The sequence below is a fragment of the Actinia tenebrosa genome, unplaced genomic scaffold, assembly GCF_029948245.1.
Source record: "Actinia tenebrosa isolate PJP-AT-01 unplaced genomic scaffold, QUT_ActTen_1.0 PGA_scaffold14__42_contigs__length_11649687, whole genome shotgun sequence".
NCBI lineage: Eukaryota > Metazoa > Cnidaria > Anthozoa > Actiniaria > Actiniidae > Actinia > Actinia tenebrosa.
In genome coordinates this window covers 8,568,318-8,589,758 of record NW_028292574.1, presented here as the reverse complement: position 1 = coordinate 8,589,758, position 21,441 = coordinate 8,568,318, and the positions used below count along the sequence as shown (strand labels likewise).

Below are 21,441 nucleotides of genomic sequence, written 5' to 3'. Positions count from 1 at the left end.
CATTCAGTCTGGAGTAACTGGAACAAAATGAATTCAGTCCTAGTAACTGGAACAAAATTAATTAAGTCCTAGGACTGAATTAATTTTGTTCCAGTTACTCCAAGTCGAATAATTAATGAGATGAGAAGTCATTTCAAAGCCTCCAATATCGGACTGGACGGGATTTCAAGTCCGCGAAATTAGTTCCAGTCCGAGGCGCAGCCTAGGACTGGAACTAATTGCGCGGACTTGAAATCCCGACAAAACTAACCAAGATCAAATCTTTTGTTCAAGTCAACCAACATGGCGTCTTTGCCGTCACATGCACAAGGACAAAAGAAATGGTCACCATGTTGGTTGACATAACAAAACAAACCAAGACCAAATCTTTTGTTCAAGTCAACCAACATGGCGGCTATGAGGTCACATGCACAAGGACAAAAGACATGGCCGCCATGTTGGTTGATATAACAAAAAAAAAACAATCACAAATCTTATTGCTCAAGTCATCCAACATGGCGACTGTGACGTCACATGTACAATGACAAAAGACATTGCCGCCATGTTGGTTGACATAACAAAAGAAACCAAGACGAACCAAGACCAAATCTTTCGTTCAACTCAACCATAATGGCGGCTATGAGGTCACATTCACAAGGACAAAAGACATTGCCGCAATGTTGGTTATTAATTTCTTTAAATCAAGATAAGACAACCAAGATGGCGGCCGCGACTTATACACAAGAGTTTATCAGTAGTTATTTTCAGTTCATATTTCTTGTAGCTAATGTATTTTTTATTTGTTATAAGTTGTTATTTTAGAGTCATAAATTATTAAGTTGTCGGTACAATTTCTCATTCTGCACGTTTGTTAACTTAAAAAATATTATTTAACGAAATAAAATAAGTGTAAGGCCACTGAAAGTATGGAACTGAATCACAAGGCTTTTTTAAGATGTTGAATTGTTTGACTAAGTTTGCAGTATTGTTTAGAAACAGAATTTCAGTATGTGGATCCTGGAATACATCATATCTAGCTGTGTTGAAGCAACACAAAGAATAAACTAAAGTTCTTATCTATCGAAAAAAATTTAAACATTTCAAATGTCTTTCAAAGTAAGACCTTCTGACTTTCGATTGAAAATATTCAAAACAAAACTATACCGTTGGTATTCGAAGGGAAAAAATCCTAGTAAATTATAGTAATTTCTAGGAATGATTTCCTGAACATGTTTGCCATGGATAAGTTGGTACTGATGGCATATTTATTGTGACAAATTTATTTAGTTTTTCTTTGCAACTTTTTTCACTTTCTTCGCTTTTTTGGCAGATTTTTTGTGGTGTGCAACATGAGCTGGTTTCTTGTGCTTCGTGACCAAAGCTTTTACGGGATTCTTTGGCTTCTTGTCGTCGACTTTCTTCACAACTTGTACTTCTTTAGCTTTAGGTTTCTTGTCGTGAACAACTTTCTTTGCAATTTTTTTCTGCTTGTGATGATGGACTTTTGGAACTACGGGTTTTTGTACGACGATCTTTTGCTCTGGTTTCTTTGTAACTTTGGGAACAGAGGCGTGTTTGGCCGGTTTTGCAGCATGTTTGGGCTAAATTCAAGAAAGGAGAAAATATTTGGTTAGAGAATTTAAAAAAAACATCAATTAATCGACGATTGAACAAATACTGTTTTGTTGGATGTCGCACAGTGTTGTTAACCAAGCTTGAAGTCTATCATATATTCAAGTCTATCATATACTCAAATCATTTAAATCTAATGTCAATGACACAGAATTGAATATATGCCGGAAGACGTGCAGACAAGGTTTGAGAATATTCCACATTGTTGCAACATTCAACAAAACCTTCTCCAAGTTTTTTTTGAAATATTTGTCAAAATTCAGTTCAAATCCATCGATTTTTCCAGTGCTTACTGATAAAAACACTGAAATAATCTAAATTGGCAAACAATCGCATTTGTCCTGCTCGTGATGAAAGTCTACAAGCTTTCTTCAATCTTCTAAGTCCCTTTTTTACTATTCATATAAGTATTTAGGTGTTTTTGTGATTGGTAAATTATTAGATATGTAACTGAAATTATATTTCATCAAGCTAGTTTTTCTCGGGAAAAATTTTCAAGCTTCAGACGAGATTCAAGGCCATGACCTCAGCCCATGTTCACCGGTCAGGTGTTCTTGCCACTGAGAACTCTTAAGGTGCTGAAACACGGTGCAACATTGCATGCAACATTTCACGCAACAGGACTGTTGCAGCGTGTGTCTACCCCTGGAACTTGTTGCATGTAACTAATCTGAAGTTGAATCGCGCTCTACTCTTGCTACACTGCGCGCAACAAATTTCATCATGTGAACATGGCTGCAACATTACCTGCAACATTTTGAAATTTCCAGCCAATCAGCTTGCACCAAATTGCTAACCAAATATCTTAACATAGCAGGCTGACACAAGCGATGTTGCGTGATTTCGTTGCAAAGTGTGTCACCCCCTATTCAAATTTGTTGCTTGCAATGCTGCGTGCAATGTACGCTGCTAATCCGCCTACTCTTACCAATGCGAAACGGGTTCGAGTCCCGCCGGGCTCAGTATCGTATGTGAGTAGAGTTGTTTGTTGGTTCTCTCATGTGCTTTGATTGTTTTCCCTCCCTCCACAAAATTTAACTTCTAAATTCTACTTCGATCTATCGGCTGCCTCACATAAGAGTACAGCACGCTAGGAATAGACCCCTTGCATGTGACGTCAAAGCAGCATGATCTATAGGGGACTGAACAAAAGAATTCCAATTTCCTGAGAAGTGGAACCTATTATTTTGTCCCCCAGATTGAGCTGCATTTCAAAGTGCTGCAAGGGGTCTGTCTCCGAGGCTTGTTCACAACTAAGTACAATATTTAGAAATAGTTAACTTGCTCGTCCTTATATAACCAGGTAATCTAATCTGAAATTATATTTAAATCACGTATCTAGACAAGTTCAACCTTGGTGGTTTGAATGTTTAGGTTAATTCTAAAAGAGGTTTCGTTGTAGAACAGGGGCCTACGAGAATATCTATAAGTCAAAACAGTCTCGGTTACTTAACTAAACATGTTAGACTTGCAGAATCATATACACAAAGCAATATTCATGTGAACAAATCATTCCTAAAATTTTGTTGCATGACACTTATAAATTGGGCTGAAAAACTTGTTAGGCACTGAGCCGTCCACCCAGGAGTGGTACATGCATTAGAACACATAGCGGTGAACAACTTCTAAAATGCCTGTTACATGTTGTATATACCTCTGGTTCTGGCTTGTCTTCTTTGGTGTCTTCATCATCTCCAGACTCGCTCTCCATGTCACTATCAGCTGGTTGTTTTTCCATCTCGTTGTCATCATCGTCGTCGTCATTGTCCTTGTCATCAGAATTATCACCTGATTGCTCATTTTCGAGATCATCTTTTTCATCTATCTTGCTGTCATCGTCTTTACTTTCTTTAGGAATGGGGTTTTCAACTTTTATTGGTTTTGCTTGTAGTTTGATTGCTTGCTGTAATAAATCAAAAAGGAGTATAAGAGATGGTGGCACATGGCGCTCAACTTACAATAGGCCTTTCACAAGATGATTTAGTTAAATGAACATAAAAGCCTTCTTAGCTTTCTAACGAAAAACCGAACACTTACATGGACAGTTTTGACTTTCTTGTCGTCTTGTTCCTTTTCCTTTTTCGTTTCAACCAAAGATTTCTTCTTTCCTACAAAGACGCTCGATGCTCCAACCCGAGCTGGAAAACAAAGCCGGTCAGATGATTGAGTATTTAAGTACGAAAAGTTGAATGATTTTGGCTTGGTTTTTTCAATGTTTAGCTTATTTAGAAGACTTAACAAGACTTAACTTTGTTGTTGTTGTTGTTTGTGTGTGTGTGTGTGTGTGTGTGTGTGTGTGTGTGTGTGTGTGTGTGTGTGTGTGTTTTTGTTTTTTTGTTTAATAACTGGTTTGTATAGTCCTGGCCTCCTTATGTTCCTTCATTAGTGTATGAATTCTTGGTTTGCACGCTTCTTCATCGCGACCATGTTGGTGGTATATTGTTAACGAAAAAAGATCAACCCTTTTTAGCTTACATTGTTAATAGACTTGATTGGCCAGTCGTACGTAGGCAGGAGCGTGACCATGCGCGCGCTGTGTTTCGGGTGTTTTATTGAAGGGAGAGTAATATGCCTTTTGCAACAACATGTCAAGTGTCCCTTTCTCTTTGTGTCAAACTGAACATCCGAAATGAAAAGAGCACCTCGATATTAGTAAGAAGTTTCATTGCATGCAAAATCAAATATTTTATAAGGATTTTTATGGGAAAATGTGCTGGATGGCAAGCTTTGCCATTCAGTACATTTTCCCATACAAATCCTCTTCAAATATTCGATTTCATATATAACGCCATTTCTTCTATAGTCAACATTATGAGCTAAAACTTTGCCTTCTTGCCAATATCGAGGTGCTCTCTTTAATTTCTAATAATATTTTGACACCACATCTATTTTAAAGGTTAGTTCACATGACCTGTTGACCAAATGGCCTATTTCTCGCGCAGTGTTATTGGTCTGGCATATGCGGCGTTGGTGCTGCGAGTTTTTCGCTGGCATATGAAAACTGCTCGAGTAATCCAACATTCCTTACCGAATTTGCTGCCTTTGCTTCCATCACAGCCACCACACATGCTCTTGCAAGTTTTTCGTACCCAATCATGGACGCAGCTGTGAGTAGCAAGTTTCTTGCAGTGCCACATGTCGTGACAAGCGAGGTAGACGCCAACTGGAACTACACCAAATAACAACACAAAACGGTTAAGAAACTCATATTAGAGAGGCATGGAAGTCCAAGCGATCTACAATCTACTGAAAAATTAAATGTACCACCTAGTATTCTGGAGGACCTTCCTCCCTCTCCCCCCGTAGCAATGTTGCCTCGCATGCATTTTATCAGCCAACCGTTTCCTAGGATAGAAAACTTCATAGACCAATAAGTGGCACATCATTTTTGCAGAAGATTGTAGAACTTTTCTAGTACATACTTTTACATAATCCACATGTTTCACGGCAGTTCCTCTGCATCCATACATCTCGGCACTGAGCGACACCGGGATTCCAGATATTTTTATAACGTGCACAAACTGGGCTGTAGTCTCTACATGGGTACAGAGCTATCGCAAGAAGAAAAGACATTAGTTCAAGTTTTGTTCTGGATATATAAGCGTGGGAAGAATAACGTCACACTGAATGAAAACGGACTACCGCCCGGGCTAATCTGCATTACTGTTGACCTCACCTTGGGCCTAAAGTTTTTTTCCCATTTCAGTTCAGGAGTCACTCCCTAGATTAACATCTCTTTGTTTAGTGGTTGCGCATGAGAATACACATGAATATGGATAAATAAATAGTATTTAGCAGTGGCATTTTCACTCAGAAATTCCAATTGGTTTTTAGAAGTTGATTTTTGCGGGAGGAGGGATACCGGAGAACCCGGAAAACCCTAGAAACACAAGAGAGAACCAACAAGCAACTCTACTCTTATACGACTCCGAGCACCCCAAACAAAGAATCTTATTCTCAAGAGAGTGACACGTGGTCTGAAATGGGAAAATATTACCTCGAGCTGAAGTGAGTTATGCGAACAGTATAAATCGCTTCGGTGTTTTCAAGCTTCATGAAACTAGAATAACAAATGAACAAACCTTTCTTAATCTTGTCATCCTCTGCGTCTTTCAGTTGCTTTAGTTTCTTGGCCTCTGCTTCCTTTTTCAAGTCCTCATCTTGAAAAAAACAAAATGAAAATGAATTCTTGGGTGAGCATGTTACGTCATAGCCACCACGTTGGTTGACGATAACAAAGCATTCCTCATTAGCTTCTCTTGTTGGGTCAACTAAGATGGCGGCTGTTTAACTGTTATTTATTTCTTAAGAGATTTTGAGTCATGTGGTTGCACTCCAAGAATAACAATACGATCGTTTTAAGCCCCGTTTACGCTAGCGATTGTTGCTGCGATTTTTTTGCGATTTTGTCCATAATAAATAATGGTAAAGAATTTACTTGTAAAGTTTTTTTCAGGATACCAAGATTTTCCTAGACGAATGTCTCTTTTGAAGGATGAGACAAAATATTTTGTATTTCCGAAAATTGCCACATAAATCGCAGCAAAAATCGCCGCAAAAATCGCCAGTGTAAACGGGGCTTTACACGAGAAAGAATTCAATTCCCGAGAGTAAAGGGATTTTTTTGTTCTGCCATCCAACATGCCCGTCACGAGATGCTGCAAATCCTCTATTGCCTCGTGCACGGTTAAGAAAAAAATATCTGTTCTCACTTAATTCTCGTATCATTCTTTCCTGTATCATTCTTTTGTCAACAGGTCTTCCCTTACCGGATACTCTAATAAGCTTGTATCTGATGACTTTCTTTGGTTTTTCGTTCATTACTGGAACAGGAGCATCACCGTTCTCTAAAATAGAAACAGGCCATAACATACTTGATAAATTAATTGCTTTTTTATAAATCTTTTTTAAGGCTACTATTTTTGTGTTAGACTATTTGTCCAATTCGTCGATTGCACGTTACGTCATCGCGGCCATGTTGGTGCCATTTAACAAAAGATTTCTCATTAGCATCCATTGTTAAAGGTACCACGAAGGCCGCCAGGTTTTTGTTATTTGACTCTCTTGGGAATGCTTGCAACCCATCAATATAATATTAAAATATTGTAGTTTTCCCCCTCATTCTTGTTTGCCTAACGACGCCTTTGTTTACATCTTTAAAAACATTTGTTGCCTTAAACTTGCAAAAATTTTCCCTCATACAAAGCTGTTTCAATCTTACTCAAATTTACCACTTCAATCAGCAAGCCTCTACGAACTGTAAAACGGGGGAGGGGGAACGCAATCCACCGTTTTATTTATTGAAAAATATACTCCCACTCCTTTGGAGACACGCGTAAATCAGGTGAAAAAATGAGAGCTCTTGAGGCGAATTCAGTATTGCTCGAGTCTGCCTTGGAGCAGAGCTATCTCAGTCAAATTCCTTGACATTCCAAGATAGGTATAGAACATGCAACGAAACATTCGCCGCCCTTTTCTGAAATAACTATAAACCTACCAGCATAGCTTGTGGCTACTTGGTTATCAGCATTTGCAACTAGTGGTGTTGTTTGCTGTATCGTGGCTTGATCGGAAGGTACTGAAAAGAGACATTGAGCTGTAGAGCAAATTTCGTGACTGAAAAACTAACGTATGGACTTGTCCGTGACCGTCACGTTATCGTGTCTAGGCATTTTTATTTGATTTCTGTACCGTTTAATTGTGCCGTGCTATTACACTTAACTGACCGAAGTAGCAGAATACGACACCTTCCTCGTTTCTCTCAGGCCTAGGGCAAACGTCGAACTTTCCATGCTCCAACTCATTAATAACAATGGATATCAGGTGATAATGAGGCGGCATTCTCTGATGTAAATGTAGCTTTAAAACAAAATATCATATATTTCTTTCCTTTGGGGAAAAAAGTGTTGTTTGCTTACCTGACAATACTTTGTGTGCGTTAACCTTTAACACTAAAGAAAAGAAGAGAAATAAAATACAGTCGTTATGCAAAAATCATAAGAAAAAAGTAAGGTTGGTGATAAAGAATTCTAATGTCTTTTTTATATAAGAATCCTTCATTACATGCATGGTTTTGTGCTTTCCCATTTCAGACCACGTGTCATTCCCTAGAGTATCATTTCTTTGTTTGATGGTTGCGTATGAGAAAACACATAAATATGGATACGACTCAAACAAAGAATCCCATTCTCAAGAGAATGACACGTGGTCTTTCGCCTAAGCAAGACTATTTTCTGAGTTTCAAAAAAAAAAAAAATTAGTTGATTTTCATAACTTACCTGGAGCACCCTGGTAGTTAGGGTTCTTGAGAACAACAGCAACAACTATATGGAGAAAATTAAACAAATACACTGAGCTCTTCAGAGAACTACTTATGTATAACCAAAGGTGAATCTAGGACTTAGTTTCAAGGGGTTACGAATTCAGTTAAGTTGCCAATCGTTCCGGTTTCACTGAAACATATCTCTACAAATTTTACGTACGCGTGACGCTATGGTTAATTCATTGGCTTTGCATATCTGCAAATTCATTGGCTCTTCAAAGGAGTGCGATTCAAAACTCAAAATGGTGCCTTTCGTTATTAAGTCGCACTGCTAAGAGCCAATCAGATTGCAGAAATCACCAGTGATTCCAAAATGGGTATAATTAATTTTGTTATTTTCGAGGCCCCATCTGCGAAGACTCTTGAAGAGCTTTTTGTATTTATTAATTTATTTATCGATAAGAGGTGTACGCTCTGTGATTCACCTACTTTTATGCTCGGCTTGTACGACTAGAGCTAGACTCCATGCTACAAATACCATACAACCCAAGGCTGCCTTTCCCTTCATCTTGGAACGGGCTTCAAAAAAATAAATAATAAATAGTGCACCTTCAGCTAAAATTTCACACAAAAAATCAAATTTTTATAAACTTAATGTTAAGAGATTTCTAACAAAGAAATGAATGATATAGATAGATATTTATACGCGGTGGTAGATGTGGAAGAGTTATGATTTAGATTAAAACTCAGATTATACAAGGTGTTGAAGGCATTGTTTCTGTCTTTGTATCGTTTCTTTCGCTGACGGATCTATTGATGGAAATCTTGCAATTGAAATCTTTTCGAACCCTGAAACAGCCTCTGGTCATGAGCTTATCAAAGTCAGTGCACGGAAACGCAAAGATCAAATTGGGATTAAGCGTGTTGGGCTTTGGAGATGGAGGAAAACTAGAGAACCCAGAGAAAAACCTTTGAATCAAGGGAGAAACCTAACAAATTCTTCTCACAAGTGATTCCAAGTCCAGGAATGGCACTCGGATCCCGTAGATAAAAGGTAGGCGGATGTCTATCGCAACACCTCCATTGATTGACAAAGGCTCAAAAAAATGGCGTCCTCCTACCTGATTTGGTTAAAACACAGCTAATTGATAGCATTTTTCGTATTCATTACTAAAACACTAAACCAAGTGTCATTTCTATGTAAAACGAATTATCAACAGGTCGAATCCCTCATGATTAATTTATGATCAAATTAACAATTGTTATAGAATCAAAAAATCATTTTAATCCACTTCAAACGGCTCTTATCTATCGTACCATGATCTTTAATTACGTTGGAGGATGTTAAAAGTTTTAAAATTCATTTAAACTTAGTTTGTTTTTGGTATACAACGGGCGAATTTGATAAGATTCTTCAACCTACTTAAATATTAAAACTTTGAGTCAAAAGAGTTTGATGATTCAAAGGGTCTTTAATCTGAGCCAAACTACAAGAATAATGAGAATAATTTTGTCTTCAAAGGAAAAGGAATACGAATTGTAGAGATTCCTACTTACTTGAAAGTACGAAGATTTGAGGTAATATCCTTTGGCCTCGTTTATAACAAGTGATTTATCACTTCAAATTCCACACAATAGACCGCCCTTACGCTATTCCTCTGGTGTCATAAACAACCCTTTTGGTTGACACATCACCTTTGGAGCTTAAATATGTCACGTGACTGGCAGTACGGACCGTCTGAATTGACAGGTCCATAGGGAATGTTTTGGAGAAATCTTGATGGTAATAGGTAGTGAGAAAATTGTTTATACTTGGGGATTATAAACACTGCAGGTGCGTGGCTGGTGTTGATAGTGAAAGGATGGAGTGTTTAGTCATTGTGTGAGCTTGTTCTCAGGTGGTATTTTGAAATAGAAAGAAAGAAACGTTTTAAGGATGTTTCGTTTTACGAACATAGAATATTAGTTTTAATGTGTCCATCGGCTTAAATCTTTATGGTCGCTGTTGATAGTGAAAGGATGGAATGTTTAGTCATATTGTGTGAGTTTGTTCTTAAGTGGTATTTTAAAATTGGAAAGAAAGAAAGGTATTAAGGATTGTTATTTTTTAAGGACATAGAATCTATGGTTTTCCATCCATTCGAATCCTTATTTTTTTCAATAACTATGGGAGGTTCAAAAGGCAATCCACCTAACCTCCTCTTGTTTTAAATTATGTAAGTTTTGGGGCTCTATTTAGAGTATCTTTTGTTACAATAAAAAGATCATATATCTAGGTTGGTTTCAAGATTTTTTTTAAGCAAAATGTCAGGCAGTATTTAGGAACTTCAGCTTTCAGAAAGGAATAAATCTAGGAAATATAATAAATAGGCACATCTGTATAAAGGTTTTATTAACTGCAAAGATATGTTATTGATAATCTGGAAAAACCGATGGTTATTTTGAGGTTAGAGATATGTTGGAAGAATAGTTGGAAGTCAGTCCTCCAACGTTTTGGACACTTCCATGGCATCACCCGGGACATACGTTGGAAATCGGTGGAAATATTTTGAAAATATGTTAGAAAATTGATGGTGATGACGCGTGCACGTTGGAAATATGTTTGAAATATGTCGGTCGGAAGGCATTGGTGGAAATACATTGGAAAAATGTTGCAAGTGAATGTTGCAAGTATATATGTTGGAAGTGTCCAAAACTAAGTCTACATGGAAATATGTTGGAATTAAGTTAGAAGTCACTGGGAGGGAGCTTCATAATAATATGTTGCATATATGTTGTAGAGACCTTTTAAGCATCAGGTTTACTGTTAACTCCTAGCGATCGGATTCAGTTAGAAGTCACAGGGAAGCTTGGTAATGATATATATGTTGGATATATGTTAGAGAGACCTTTAGCATCAGGTTTACTGTTAACTCCTAGCGATCGGATTCAGTTAGAAATCACAGGGAGGAAGCTTGGTAATGATATATATGTTGGATATATGTTGGAGAGACCTTTAGCATCAGGTTTACGCGTTAACTTCTAGGGATCTGATTAATTTAGAAGTCAACGGGAGGAAGCTTGGTAATGCTATGTTGGATATATGTTGTAGAGACCTTTAGCATCAGATTTACCGTTAACTGCTAGCGATCAGATTCAGCATCACTGAAATTCAACACGGCGGCTCTTCCAGCAACATTTAGTTATGACACCCTGCTAAATGTCAAAAGTTTGACAGAAAACTGCTGACGTCGAACTTCAGTTTGCGGTACCTAGCAAGAACGTCATGCTTAAGGTCTCTATTTATCATTTGATGCGCGATTTTTTCCATTGTACTAGGGTCAGGGTTTGGAAAGAAGCTCATTTTCTGGTTCTTCGTCAATGATATAAAGATCCCGGCGAATGTGTGTCGTATCAAACGTTATGATTGGCTGCCTAAATATCTCGTGATCAGAATCTATTGTGTCGTATTGATTGAGAAGATTAATGGCGACGTCAAAATCATCGCCGTCCGTGGTTTCCAATTCATCCTCTTCCTCCACGTGATCACACCTTATTAGGGGTGGTCTTTTCAAGTGATTAGAAGTGATGTCATCGTTTTTGTCCGTCACGTGACTATCAGGTTCAGAACCCGTGTTGCTTGTGCTGTCGTTTGATGTACTCGAGTTATTTTCGTCATCAAGATCGTCCTGATCTTGAAATATTGGATTATGAATGATATTCTTATCCCTTTTATGTTCTAAATCCATATCAAGTCCTGAAATCCCGCACAATTTAATATCGTTTATAGCTTCAGTTCTTCGCAATTTGTTGAATTTTGGTCTACTAGTATCGTTTGTTTTCCTGAATGAAAAAAGTGGAGTCTTTCGTTTGACATATGAAGTAAATGAAATCCGCGTCTCGAGTCGTCGAAACTCAGTAAGACTTGTAACTTCTTCTACGCGTTCTGGACGCCTCAAAGGAGGAGCACTGTTACTCCTCTTTTTGCGAACTTTCGTTTTGGTTTTAAACTTTATTTTTGAGCGCATTTTTTGATATGTGTAGTTACTCCCACCATTACTCGACGGCTGCTTATGTATGACGTCATCAGAGGACGAACCAGGTGATACTGATTTGGCGCCATTTTCGTTGTAATCAGCGTTTCTTTTTTCTTGTTCCTGTTCATTATTTCCTCTTGCTTTTCTCCTTTTTTCTCTTACTGGTGGAACTCCACTCCTTACATATGGTTCATTAAGTGGTTTTTTCTTCACAGACTCACTTATTCTTGGAGGGCGACTCTCCTCGGGCTCATCACGTGGTCTGTTGCGTTCCATTGGTGCTTGGAGGTCAAAGCATTCTGGGATAGCTGATAAAACGTTTGTTTGCATCAAGAGCATATCTTCTGACGTCCATTGCGACTTTTCTGGAAATAAATTAATAACGTACATATATTAATGATTACGTTTCATAAAAATTAATTTTTGTTTGAAACGACTGTGCGTTTTTCTAGAACCATCAGAAAAAATCTGTTAACATTTGGTCAGCTACGATTTCAAGCTCACGCCCCCTCATGAGAGCCCATACATATTATGTCTCAAAAACACGGTTTTTGGATCTTTTCTCAAAATAATCACTATCTAGGCAAAAAACAGAAGTGGATTTATTTAATTCAACTATTCTCGGACTGTATTATATGGTTTAGATTGAATTCTATTGAAAAAAAAAAACCACCGTACTTTTTGAGTTATTTTACTAAGAGAAAATGCATGACATAGCCGGGTCAAGCTAGAAAATCGTCTCTCCTTGAAATAAAACAGAACCTGTCAAAAAAAAAAAAAAAAAAAAAACAGAATTGGATTTGAAACCCCGGGCTTTCCTGAACATTTTGGTATATAATTCATAGGAATTTGTTGAAATTTAGAACCATATTTTTGCTGATTTTATAAGCTCATACTATCTGTTGGCCTATACATTCGCCTCTAATTGTTTCTTAGGTTTCGTAGCCTCGAAAACACGCTAACAACTAGTTAGCGAAAGAACAGAAGATTTACGGGTCATTTAGGATGTTGTGTCACGCAGTTTACTTGTGCTATATAACTTTACTTTTAAGAACAACCTTTTGTTTTGGAAAGAGAGGAAAAATACCGAAAAGAGCAATTATTCCAAATGTAGTGGGCAATTTTTTGCAATGTTTCAGGAGTTTCATGCAATTTATGTCTTTTTCAATCAGAGTTTTTTTTTTCCGTTTGGAACAAAATTTTGGGACCTGATTCACAGTGTTCTTTATTAGAAAGTTTTGGAGTTCTTTAGGCCAAACTCTTTCTTTTTTTTTTTTGAGAAAGCGGTTTTGATGAAAGCGTTTCAACATAGTTTGATCTCATGAGAAAAGCTGAAAGATGGATCAAAAATAAAATATTCTCTCGGAAATCTTACAATACTTATCAAAATAAGAAAATTCAAGTTTAGGCCGCGAATTAATATTTTCAGATGAGAACGGTTTGCAAAAGTCATACTTTGTATAATTATCGAAAAAGATCTAGAAAATTCCAAGAGAACCAAGTTTGGACAATGAAATTCAAAATCATAGTAATTATTTCAACAAAACATAGTTCCAGTGCTATGGTTGTCCGTCACAAAATACAAGTATTGAACTTCCAAACAAAGTAAATGTATATTCCACCCGATTTTCATATATATATTTTTTAACATCATTCAATTCAACAAAATATAGAACTGATATGAATTTCAATTCCTACCAAAACGATTATTTTTCTATGGGGTAGCAAACCGATAAAATCGATCAAAATCCTATACTTATGAGCTATCGAAATTTTGGGGTATGGCTTGTTATCTTGATTTGTTCATAAGAAATTTTAGTTGGCTGTGGAATGGCAGGTATCGTAGAATTCAGGACATCTCCAACTGCTTCAAGGATATTTCACTCCCATAGATTTATTCAAACAGAATCTTGCAAAAATATCAAAAACAAATCTGACTATTTTTATGGATATGTCCATGCTTATGGAATCGAAAAAATCGTAGAATTTATAGTTGCAAAAACTATATACATTATTTTTCCTACGTGTTTATCAGCTAGTTCTTCAATGTAATCTTCATAATCCCTACAGCTCTCTGCTAACTTTCTTATGACATCGTAATCTTGAATGGTCTTATCAACAAGACAACACGTATAAAACTAAATGAATTTAAAACGTTTCCATAGCAACTGTCCACGCGTTTGGAATTCCTTCCCACGCCAGGCATGGTTCTTCCCTATGGCGAGATTAAAATTCAAAATTTTATCGCTTAAAAACAGGAAAACAAACCAACTTTAGTATATCTTATTAAAAAAACTACGAATCTGCTAAGAAAATACTCTAGGGCGCCAAAAAAATCTTTAGACGCAAAGTTATGGAATTCAAAAACATTTTGGTTTAGAATATTCATCTTGAAATAATTTATTTTGTAATGTAAGAAAGTATATATTTCGAAAGAGGACTTTGCATTTGTTTATTTATTATGAACGTTACGTTCAATTGGATTTATAAATTCAAACAATTCAAAATTTTAAAGCCCTTGAATTAAATAACAAATTTCAAAATTTCAAAATTTCAAAAGAACGAATTTCAAAATTTCAAAATTTCAAATTTGTGAATTTTTTTACACCTACGTATTTTGATTTCATAAAAAATTGCCATTAATTTTTTGAATTCTCGTACTTACTTTTCTTTACTTCTTTCGAGGTTGCATGACTTTTTAGCACCTTCCATTCTTCTTCTGTCCTTTTTTCGTAAAAACTGTACAAAAATAAAGAAATACTCTAAAAATGTCTGGTTAGAACTGAAGGGAAAACTTCAAAAGAGTGTTCTAAAGATGTCATAGTAAGTTAGTGTTGATATATAATTTGAAAGTTCGAAAAGAAATGCTGGGAATCATGGTGGAACGAATGAGTTCTAATTACAAAAAAAAAGTTGATAAGTTGAAAGATTTATTCGTATAGTTCCTATAAGAAAACTTCACAGCAATCATTTATTTCGTTTGTGAATAATTATCACGAATAAAATAATCTTTATAATAATCTAGAAATGTTCACGATATTTCATTTCTAGCTTTGTTTTATAGGTTAGCAATAAAATGCATAAGAATATTTGGACCGCGGTGTTGTGCGGTAGTTCTTTAAGTTAATTTTTTTCAATTTGTTTACATTAAAAATATTATTAACCCGTCTATAGTCTCTCTTCTTTCCTGCATTCGGTTGCGAATTGAAAAACTTTAGCGAGAGAGAGAGATAGAGCGAGAAATGGTTTTACCTGTCGTCAAATGAATTCACTCCTCTTAGCCTGTTTAAACGAACTCTCGTTAACCATGACCCCAACATTGATATTGCAAGAGAGAAGAGAGAAGGATCATATAAATTTCAAGCGAGAATATTCGAGAAATTGCGTGATGGTTTCTCGTGAGTTTGGTTTAGAGGCGAGAAGAATGGAATTCAGAAACACCTGTTTCCGAGATCAGTGAAGCTATAGAATAATCCAAAGATCGCCCCGGGGAATTCGCTTGAACGAGGCATGATTTAAAACCATGAAGGATTTTTCATTATTTCATATTCATACAATTCACTTGAAAATAATCAAAAAATAAATAAATAATAGAGCTAGACTTGCGTGATTCTAATACAATATCCTGTAGTGTATTTACGCCAAATTATTTTAAACTAATGATTTCAACGTGACTTTGGAAACTCTCAGCATTCAAATATGCGAAAAGCCTTAGTATAAGTACGACTCAATAATTTTGTCCACAAATTAAAATAATAGTTAGGCATAGTTCTCAGATACCTGAACGAAAATCAAGCTCGTTATTAATTTAATGAGGAAATATAAAAGGAAAAAATAAGACTGGAGCATTCGCTAATCAAGAGTGTCCTTTTACGAATCAAACGAGAGGCAAATTACTCTGTTTTGTATTATGTTGCATGACCTTAGGGCAAGATAGAAAAAGGAAATGAGTGAAGAATGCTAGAGCTGAGTGACGTGAGTGAGGTTGTTAAAAAACTGGCTAGAGGACATACGGGCACTGAAATTAAGAAGAGGAGAAAAAATGAAAGAATTTCAAATAAACAAATATGGAAACGAAGAAAAGAGAAAGTATTGATAGCTTTTTTTTAATATACGCTCAATTGAAGATTCGTTGTCGGGTTCAGAAACATAGAACATAAAAGCTGAGACCCAAATGGCACATGGGAAATGACAAATTATATTATAATTTATTCATTTGCTCCATCCATGCAGTCGGTTTAGAATGCCAAACGTTTACTCCGGTCACAGCATGCATCTAATTAACGTACTTCCCATGTGCCGTATATTCGAAGTTTCTGAACCCGACAACGATTCTTCAATTGAGTGTATATATAAAGCGTAAAATCCAAAAGTTCTTCAAATGCATGTTACGATCAATGGACTCTATTGAAGGTGCCTAGTTCCGGAGAGAAGGAGTTTGAACGGGAGTTTGAAGGAAAGAGAAAGTTAAGAAAGCCAAAGAAAGAGATGTGCGGAAAGAAAGAGAGAACAAGAGAAAGACAGTGATAAATACGATAACGAACGATAAAGAAAAGAAAGAACAATATTTTCTATTTCAAATCAAATTCAAAATCTGTGTTAACACTATCGTGTCATCTCAACAGACATTTAATGCCTCTTCCTTTGATAATCTATGGTTTTTTTTTTTTGTTTTTGTTTTTTTTTTTTTTTTTTTTGTTTTTTTTACTGAATACGTAATATGTCGAGGAATTCTCAGTCAGGGTTTTTTGGAATAATGTTCGTACAAATCGAAGACTTAAACATGTATTTTAAAACCAAGTAAATGAGAAAAGAAGATAATTATATTACTATTTAATTACAAAATATGTAAACCAACTTCTAAGCATTTTTAGCTTTCTAGTCATTTTTGGAAACCCCTCAATCTGTTTAAACATAAAATAATGTAAGTTAGAACAAAAATTGTAATAATGGGTGCAAATACAGTTCTTCTCTCAACTGATTCAAGGCCGAATGAATCTTGAAAATTTCTGAACAAACACTTACTGTGCAAGATGTAAACCATCCCGGTATCAACATTTTCGCCAACAGAACAATGATGTTTCAAACATTGACGATGATATCAGCTAGCCAGCCGAACGAACTCAATCTTACTCGTTCTTGCCTTAAAAATAAAATAAAATATCATTTAGCTAGCTGTAAATTTCGACATTGTATCATCGAGTAATTCCGTATTCATATAGGAAAACCTTTTAGGATGTCTGTCAATAGATAAATTTAGGACTAAGCGCATTTGCTTAGATAGTAATAGCTTTGTTGTGGTTGCTAATGATTATTGAAATGTGGAAACAATTCACTTGTAGCACTGAGTATTCAAAATAATTTCAATAAATAATTAATCTGTATGTTGTTTTGTTTTGTTTTGTTTTTTGTTTTTTGTTTTTTGTTTTTTGTTTTTTGTTTTTTGTTTTTTGTTTTTTGTTTTTTGTTTTTTGTTTTTTGTTTTTTGTTTTTTGTTTTTTGTTTTTTGTTTTTTGTTTTTTGTTTTTTGTTTTTTGTTTTTTGTTTTTTGTTTTTTGTTTTTTTGTTTTTTGTTTTGTTTTTCTTGTTTTAGCTCATCAGTACAGCTGTATGAGATTAGATCAAGTGCAGCACACTCTTTTTGAAAAGACAAAATCACAGTTTCATTCTTTGTTCCGACCAAAGACTAACGTCCAAAATATCACTTAAAATATACTTTTTAATTTTACATTGTTATTAATATCATGATTCTTATCATCTACTTAGTAAATGGCCTATTAGACGCCCACTCTCTAATAAACGCCCCGTATCTAATAGACGCCCCCTAATCTTTCAAATATTTATCAAACGCCCCTCTCTAATAAACGCTCCGTATCTAATGGACGCCCCCCAGTTAAACAATACTTCGTCGATTTGTCCTTGCATAATAACACCCATAATAACACTCGAGATGCAGTTTTCTGAGTTAGACGAACACAAACGCCCAGACCCTTTTAGTGACATTACAGACTTGGACATCGATGAAGCAAATGAAGAGAATGAATGCTTGATTGACCAGGACGATTCCGATGTACTCGACATTGAATCAATTTAACTCGTTGACTCTGATCTGTTATTGAACATTTCTCGTTGCTGTTCTCACACTTTGGGCATATTTCTGTGTGGTTATTTTCACTGTTTTAAAAGATTGAAATAAACGCCCTTCTCTAATAAACGCCTCTTATCTATTAAACGCCACTTCTCCCCCCCTTTCCGTTATGAAAATTTGTAATAGACGCCCGGGGCGTCTAATAGGTCATTAACGGTATACTGAATAGATGAACGATTCCACAATGTCCACAATGACTCCAAAGAATTTCTAAACTGATTTTTTGGCAATGTTTGAAAATGGATAGCCACTTAGCTCGATTAGCTATTGCTATTTCTAATTGGCTGTGCTCTTATCACCTGCAATTTCAACTATTATTATTTATATCTGTAAACTATTGAGCACAATAAAGATTGATTGATTGATTGATTGATTGACCCCTTGCATGTGACATCAAAGCCGCGCAATTTGAAGGACAAATTAAAAGATCTTTTGCAACAAACAGTCACTTGCTGATAACTTTAATAACGAATCAATTCAGCTCAAGGTGCCTTGGGGAAGGCTCTGCTGGATGGCAAAGAAACTTTATTAACTGCTTCGTATCTTGAAATCGAAAGTATCTTATAAGGGGGAAATAGTATTTTTGAAAAGGTTTTGGATACGATATTAGTAATCCAGCAAAAAATCTTTAAATAAAGGAAGTCCACACTATTTTGCCATCCAGTAACAATCACGTGTCAAACTATTGAAATAGGCTTATTGTTATCCAATAGGCCCTTTGCAGTTAACGGTCACGTGTCTGTACTGGTGAGAAAATTTTTTTATTTTATTTTAAATTGGTGATTCTTTTTAGCTACTTGTAAAGAACTGGATGAAACGATGTGTAACCAGCGTGTTACGAAATGCAGTTTTATTACGATCTCTCGAAACAGGTTGTAGAAAGTTTGTTTGCTCACCAGTATATTTCACCCATGGGAATCAAGATGTTCATTCATTTGCTCTCAGTGAATTAATCAGCACGTGATTACTGAGCTGCAAACGGCCTATTGAGGTGCGTACCTTAAGGGGACTATACCCTATCCCACAGAAACTTATTGAAATGCTTATAATCATGTATGTAGCCGAGGTATTAAAATAATGTGTGTCTGAAGTAAAGGTTGCAAAGTAATGTAATGTCTGTAGTAAGTAATGCAAAGTAAAGGTTTCAGGTTTAGTCTTGAAGAAATTTGAGGTCCAAATCCAGAATTTCACATATTCATTTGTAGGTACCAGGTAATAATAATAATAATAATAATAATAATAATAATAATAATAATAATAATCTGAATAATAATCTGACCTCTGAAGCGAACGGACGCAAGTCCTGACGCTCCCGCTAAAGAACTGGGAAAACGCTAAAATAATGCGACTCGTCACGATTATTCTGGTCCTAGTCATCTCCAACATGCCACCAAAGAACTAACATATCCATGCCAAGAAAAGTACACGCGACCAAGACCTTTGCCCTACCTGGTCTTCAGTACCACATGTGGACAAGCGACTGGAAAATAAACCAACTGAAGGACATAGACCGACGCACAAGAGAGATAGTCAGAAAAGAAGGAGGAATGCACCATCACGAATCCATCAAACTACTCTACCTACCAGAAGAACTAGGAGGAAGCGGTATGAAAAGCGTTGAGGACACTTTCAAATTAACAACAATCAAAATGGCAAACTATATCAACAACAGCAAAGACAAGAGGATCAAGCATGCAAGAACGCTTGAAATGAACAGAATCGCGCAAGGTAGAAGGTCAATTTTCAAACAGGCCACCAAGTACGCAGCGGAATATAACATCACGTGCGACTTTGATGATACAGGCACTAAAATACCTACAAGTAAAGACCCTACACCTGCCAACGAGATCAAAACGATAACCTCACCTTCACCAAAATCAATAAAAGAGCTGCTGCGATCGGAGATCACGGAGAAGTATATAAAAGAAACAAAACAGCAGACATGGCTTGGAGCCTACACCAACCAACAACTCCAAGACAAACAGATTTCACCAACAGCCAACCAGATCCTGCAGAAGTGGAAAAACATTCCCGATATTGTCTACAGCGTAAACAAGAACATACGCCAACAACTACTACCAACAAAGACATACCAACAAAGCAAAGCACAGATGACCATCACAGACACCAAATGCAGAATGTGCCATATGGCTACAGAATCAACAACACATGTACTAAGTGGCTGCTCAAAGATCGCCCAAAGCCTTTACACAGCCAGACACGACAGAATGCTGAGACCGATATACCACTGTTTGCTGGAAAAGTACAACTTTCAGGAAAGCGACAATGGAAAGCCATGGTACCAACAAAGTCTACCATCAGCAGTACTTCAAAATGAAAAGGCAAAAATATACTGGAATGTACCCTTTCAACTTGAGAAAGCTCCAGAAAACAGTGCCAATAAACCCGACATAGTTGTACAAGATAAAGAAACTAATGCTTGGACACTATTTGAAGGCACAGTTTGTCAAGTTGGTAAGATTGCGGAGAGAACTGTTGAAAAACAAGAAAAATACACGGAACTACGTGCAGGCATCAAAAAAGAGTGCAAAAGCTCAAGTGTAAATCAGATTAACATAGTGTTTGACTTTCTCGCAGGACATCACGAACAGCTAAGAAAAGACCTAAGAACAATTACAAATACAGACAGGGAAGTGAACTTTCTTATAGAACGATGTCAGAAATGGATTTTAAGCCAGAACGTTAATATAGTCAAGAAGTTCTATGAATATGCATAAGCTGAAGAAAGGATTTAAAAAAAAAAAATGATGAACTTAACCAGCCTAGACTTAGTCCGCTGGTCAATGTAAACATGATATATACAGACAAATAAAACTTGCCATAATAATAATAATAATAATAATAATAATAATAATAATAATAATATTTATTTATTTATATAGCGCTAAATCCACTAATTGCTCAGAGCGCTCACTAATAAAAAATAATACATAATTAACTAAGCTACTATAAAAATTAAGATATAAAAATATTTGAAACAAAACGATAAAAATTGTACTAATTGTAAAATTATAAACTAAAAGCTGACTTAAACAAATGTGTCTTCAGAGAATTTTTAAAAACAGACACCGATGGAGACTTTGGTATTTCTAGCGGTGAATTGTTCCACAGTCTTGGTGCAGCGACAAAAAAGCATTGTTTCCATACGTTTTAAGATTGCTATTAGGTATAGATAAAAGTTCTTTGCTAGTGGAACGTAATGATCTAGAGTAATCCCACCCCTCCCCTCCAAGGCTCTTCATCGAACTCCGTAAAATGACAATGGTTTTGGCCTTATCCCTTGGGTATCGGTCACTAAAAAATGACATTTGTTTATGTTTTGACCTGCGTTTAAGTTGTCAAGCCATGCGTATAGACTCTTGGAACTGAAACTCCTAAACAAT

At 36.1% G+C, this 21,441-nt stretch overlaps 3 protein-coding genes across 5 annotated transcripts; 1 reads left to right on the top strand and 2 right to left on the bottom strand.

The window, feature by feature from the left end:
- Positions 1 to 753: 753 nt before the first annotated feature.
- On the bottom strand, positions 754 to 9,549 carry LOC116293550 (uncharacterized). Its single transcript, XM_031700992.1, has 12 exons — positions 9,431 to 9,549; positions 8,363 to 8,452; positions 7,890 to 7,934; positions 7,530 to 7,562; positions 7,109 to 7,189; positions 6,381 to 6,458; positions 5,694 to 5,771; positions 5,034 to 5,162; positions 4,640 to 4,780; positions 3,649 to 3,749; positions 3,266 to 3,514; positions 754 to 1,580 (listed from the first exon to the last, which is right to left on the bottom strand). Exons 2-12 carry the CDS (start codon positions 8,439 to 8,441, stop codon positions 1,263 to 1,265), a joined length of 1,332 nt encoding a protein of 443 aa, XP_031556852.1. The 5' UTR covers positions 8,442 to 8,452; positions 9,431 to 9,549; the 3' UTR covers positions 754 to 1,262.
- Positions 9,550 to 10,250: 701 nt separating this feature from the next.
- On the bottom strand, positions 10,251 to 19,455 carry LOC116293530 (uncharacterized). Of its 3 annotated transcripts, XM_089029832.1 has the most exons (4): positions 19,317 to 19,455; positions 16,915 to 17,032; positions 14,555 to 14,628; positions 10,251 to 12,254 (listed from the first exon to the last, which is right to left on the bottom strand). In XM_089029832.1, the coding sequence occupies exon 4, from the start codon at positions 12,226 to 12,228 to the stop codon at positions 11,194 to 11,196; it is 1,035 nt and encodes a 344-aa protein (XP_088885958.1). In that variant the 5' UTR covers positions 12,229 to 12,254; positions 14,555 to 14,628; positions 16,915 to 17,032; positions 19,317 to 19,455; the 3' UTR covers positions 10,251 to 11,193. The 3 variants fall into 3 exon arrangements, with proteins under 3 accessions (XP_088885958.1, XP_031556830.2, XP_088885959.1); XM_031700970.2 differs by lacking the exons at positions 16,915 to 17,032; positions 19,317 to 19,455 and adding an exon at positions 15,142 to 15,292; XM_089029833.1 differs by lacking the exons at positions 14,555 to 14,628; positions 16,915 to 17,032; positions 19,317 to 19,455 and adding an exon at positions 13,914 to 14,003.
- On the top strand, positions 19,447 to 20,775 carry LOC148911419 (uncharacterized). Its single transcript, XM_089029372.1, has one exon. The coding sequence runs from the start codon at positions 19,447 to 19,449 to the stop codon at positions 20,773 to 20,775; it is 1,329 nt and encodes a 442-aa protein (XP_088885498.1).
- The last annotated feature ends 666 nt before the right edge of the window (positions 20,776 to 21,441 follow it).

Excerpts from the sequence above, each read along its gene's own strand:
- LOC116293550 (XM_031700992.1), bottom strand. The coding sequence starts at position 8,441 with ATGAAGGGAAAGGCAGCCTTGGGTTGTATGGTATTTGTAGCATGGAGT. Across the intron at positions 7,190-7,529 it reads CGCACACAAAGTATTGTCAG|TACCTTCCGATCAAGCCACG; the intron begins GTAAGCAAACAA and ends GTCTCTTTTCAG. Across the intron at positions 3,515-3,648 it reads AGAAAGTCAAAACTGTCCAT|CAAGCAATCAAACTACAAGC; the intron begins GTAAGTGTTCGG and ends GATTTATTACAG.
- LOC116293530 (XM_031700970.2), bottom strand. The coding sequence starts at position 15,209 with ATGTTGGGGTCATGGTTAACGAGAGTTCGTTTAAACAGGCTAAGAGGA. Across the intron at positions 14,629-15,141 it reads GTGAATTCATTTGACGACAG|TTTTTACGAAAAAAGGACAG; the intron begins GTAAAACCATTT and ends ATTTTTGTACAG. Across the intron at positions 12,255-14,554 it reads CTCGAAAGAAGTAAAGAAAA|AAAAGTCGCAATGGACGTCA; the intron begins GTAAGTACGAGA and ends ATTTATTTCCAG.
- LOC148911419 (XM_089029372.1), top strand. The coding sequence starts at position 19,447 with ATGCCAAGAAAAGTACACGCGACCAAGACCTTTGCCCTACCTGGTCTT.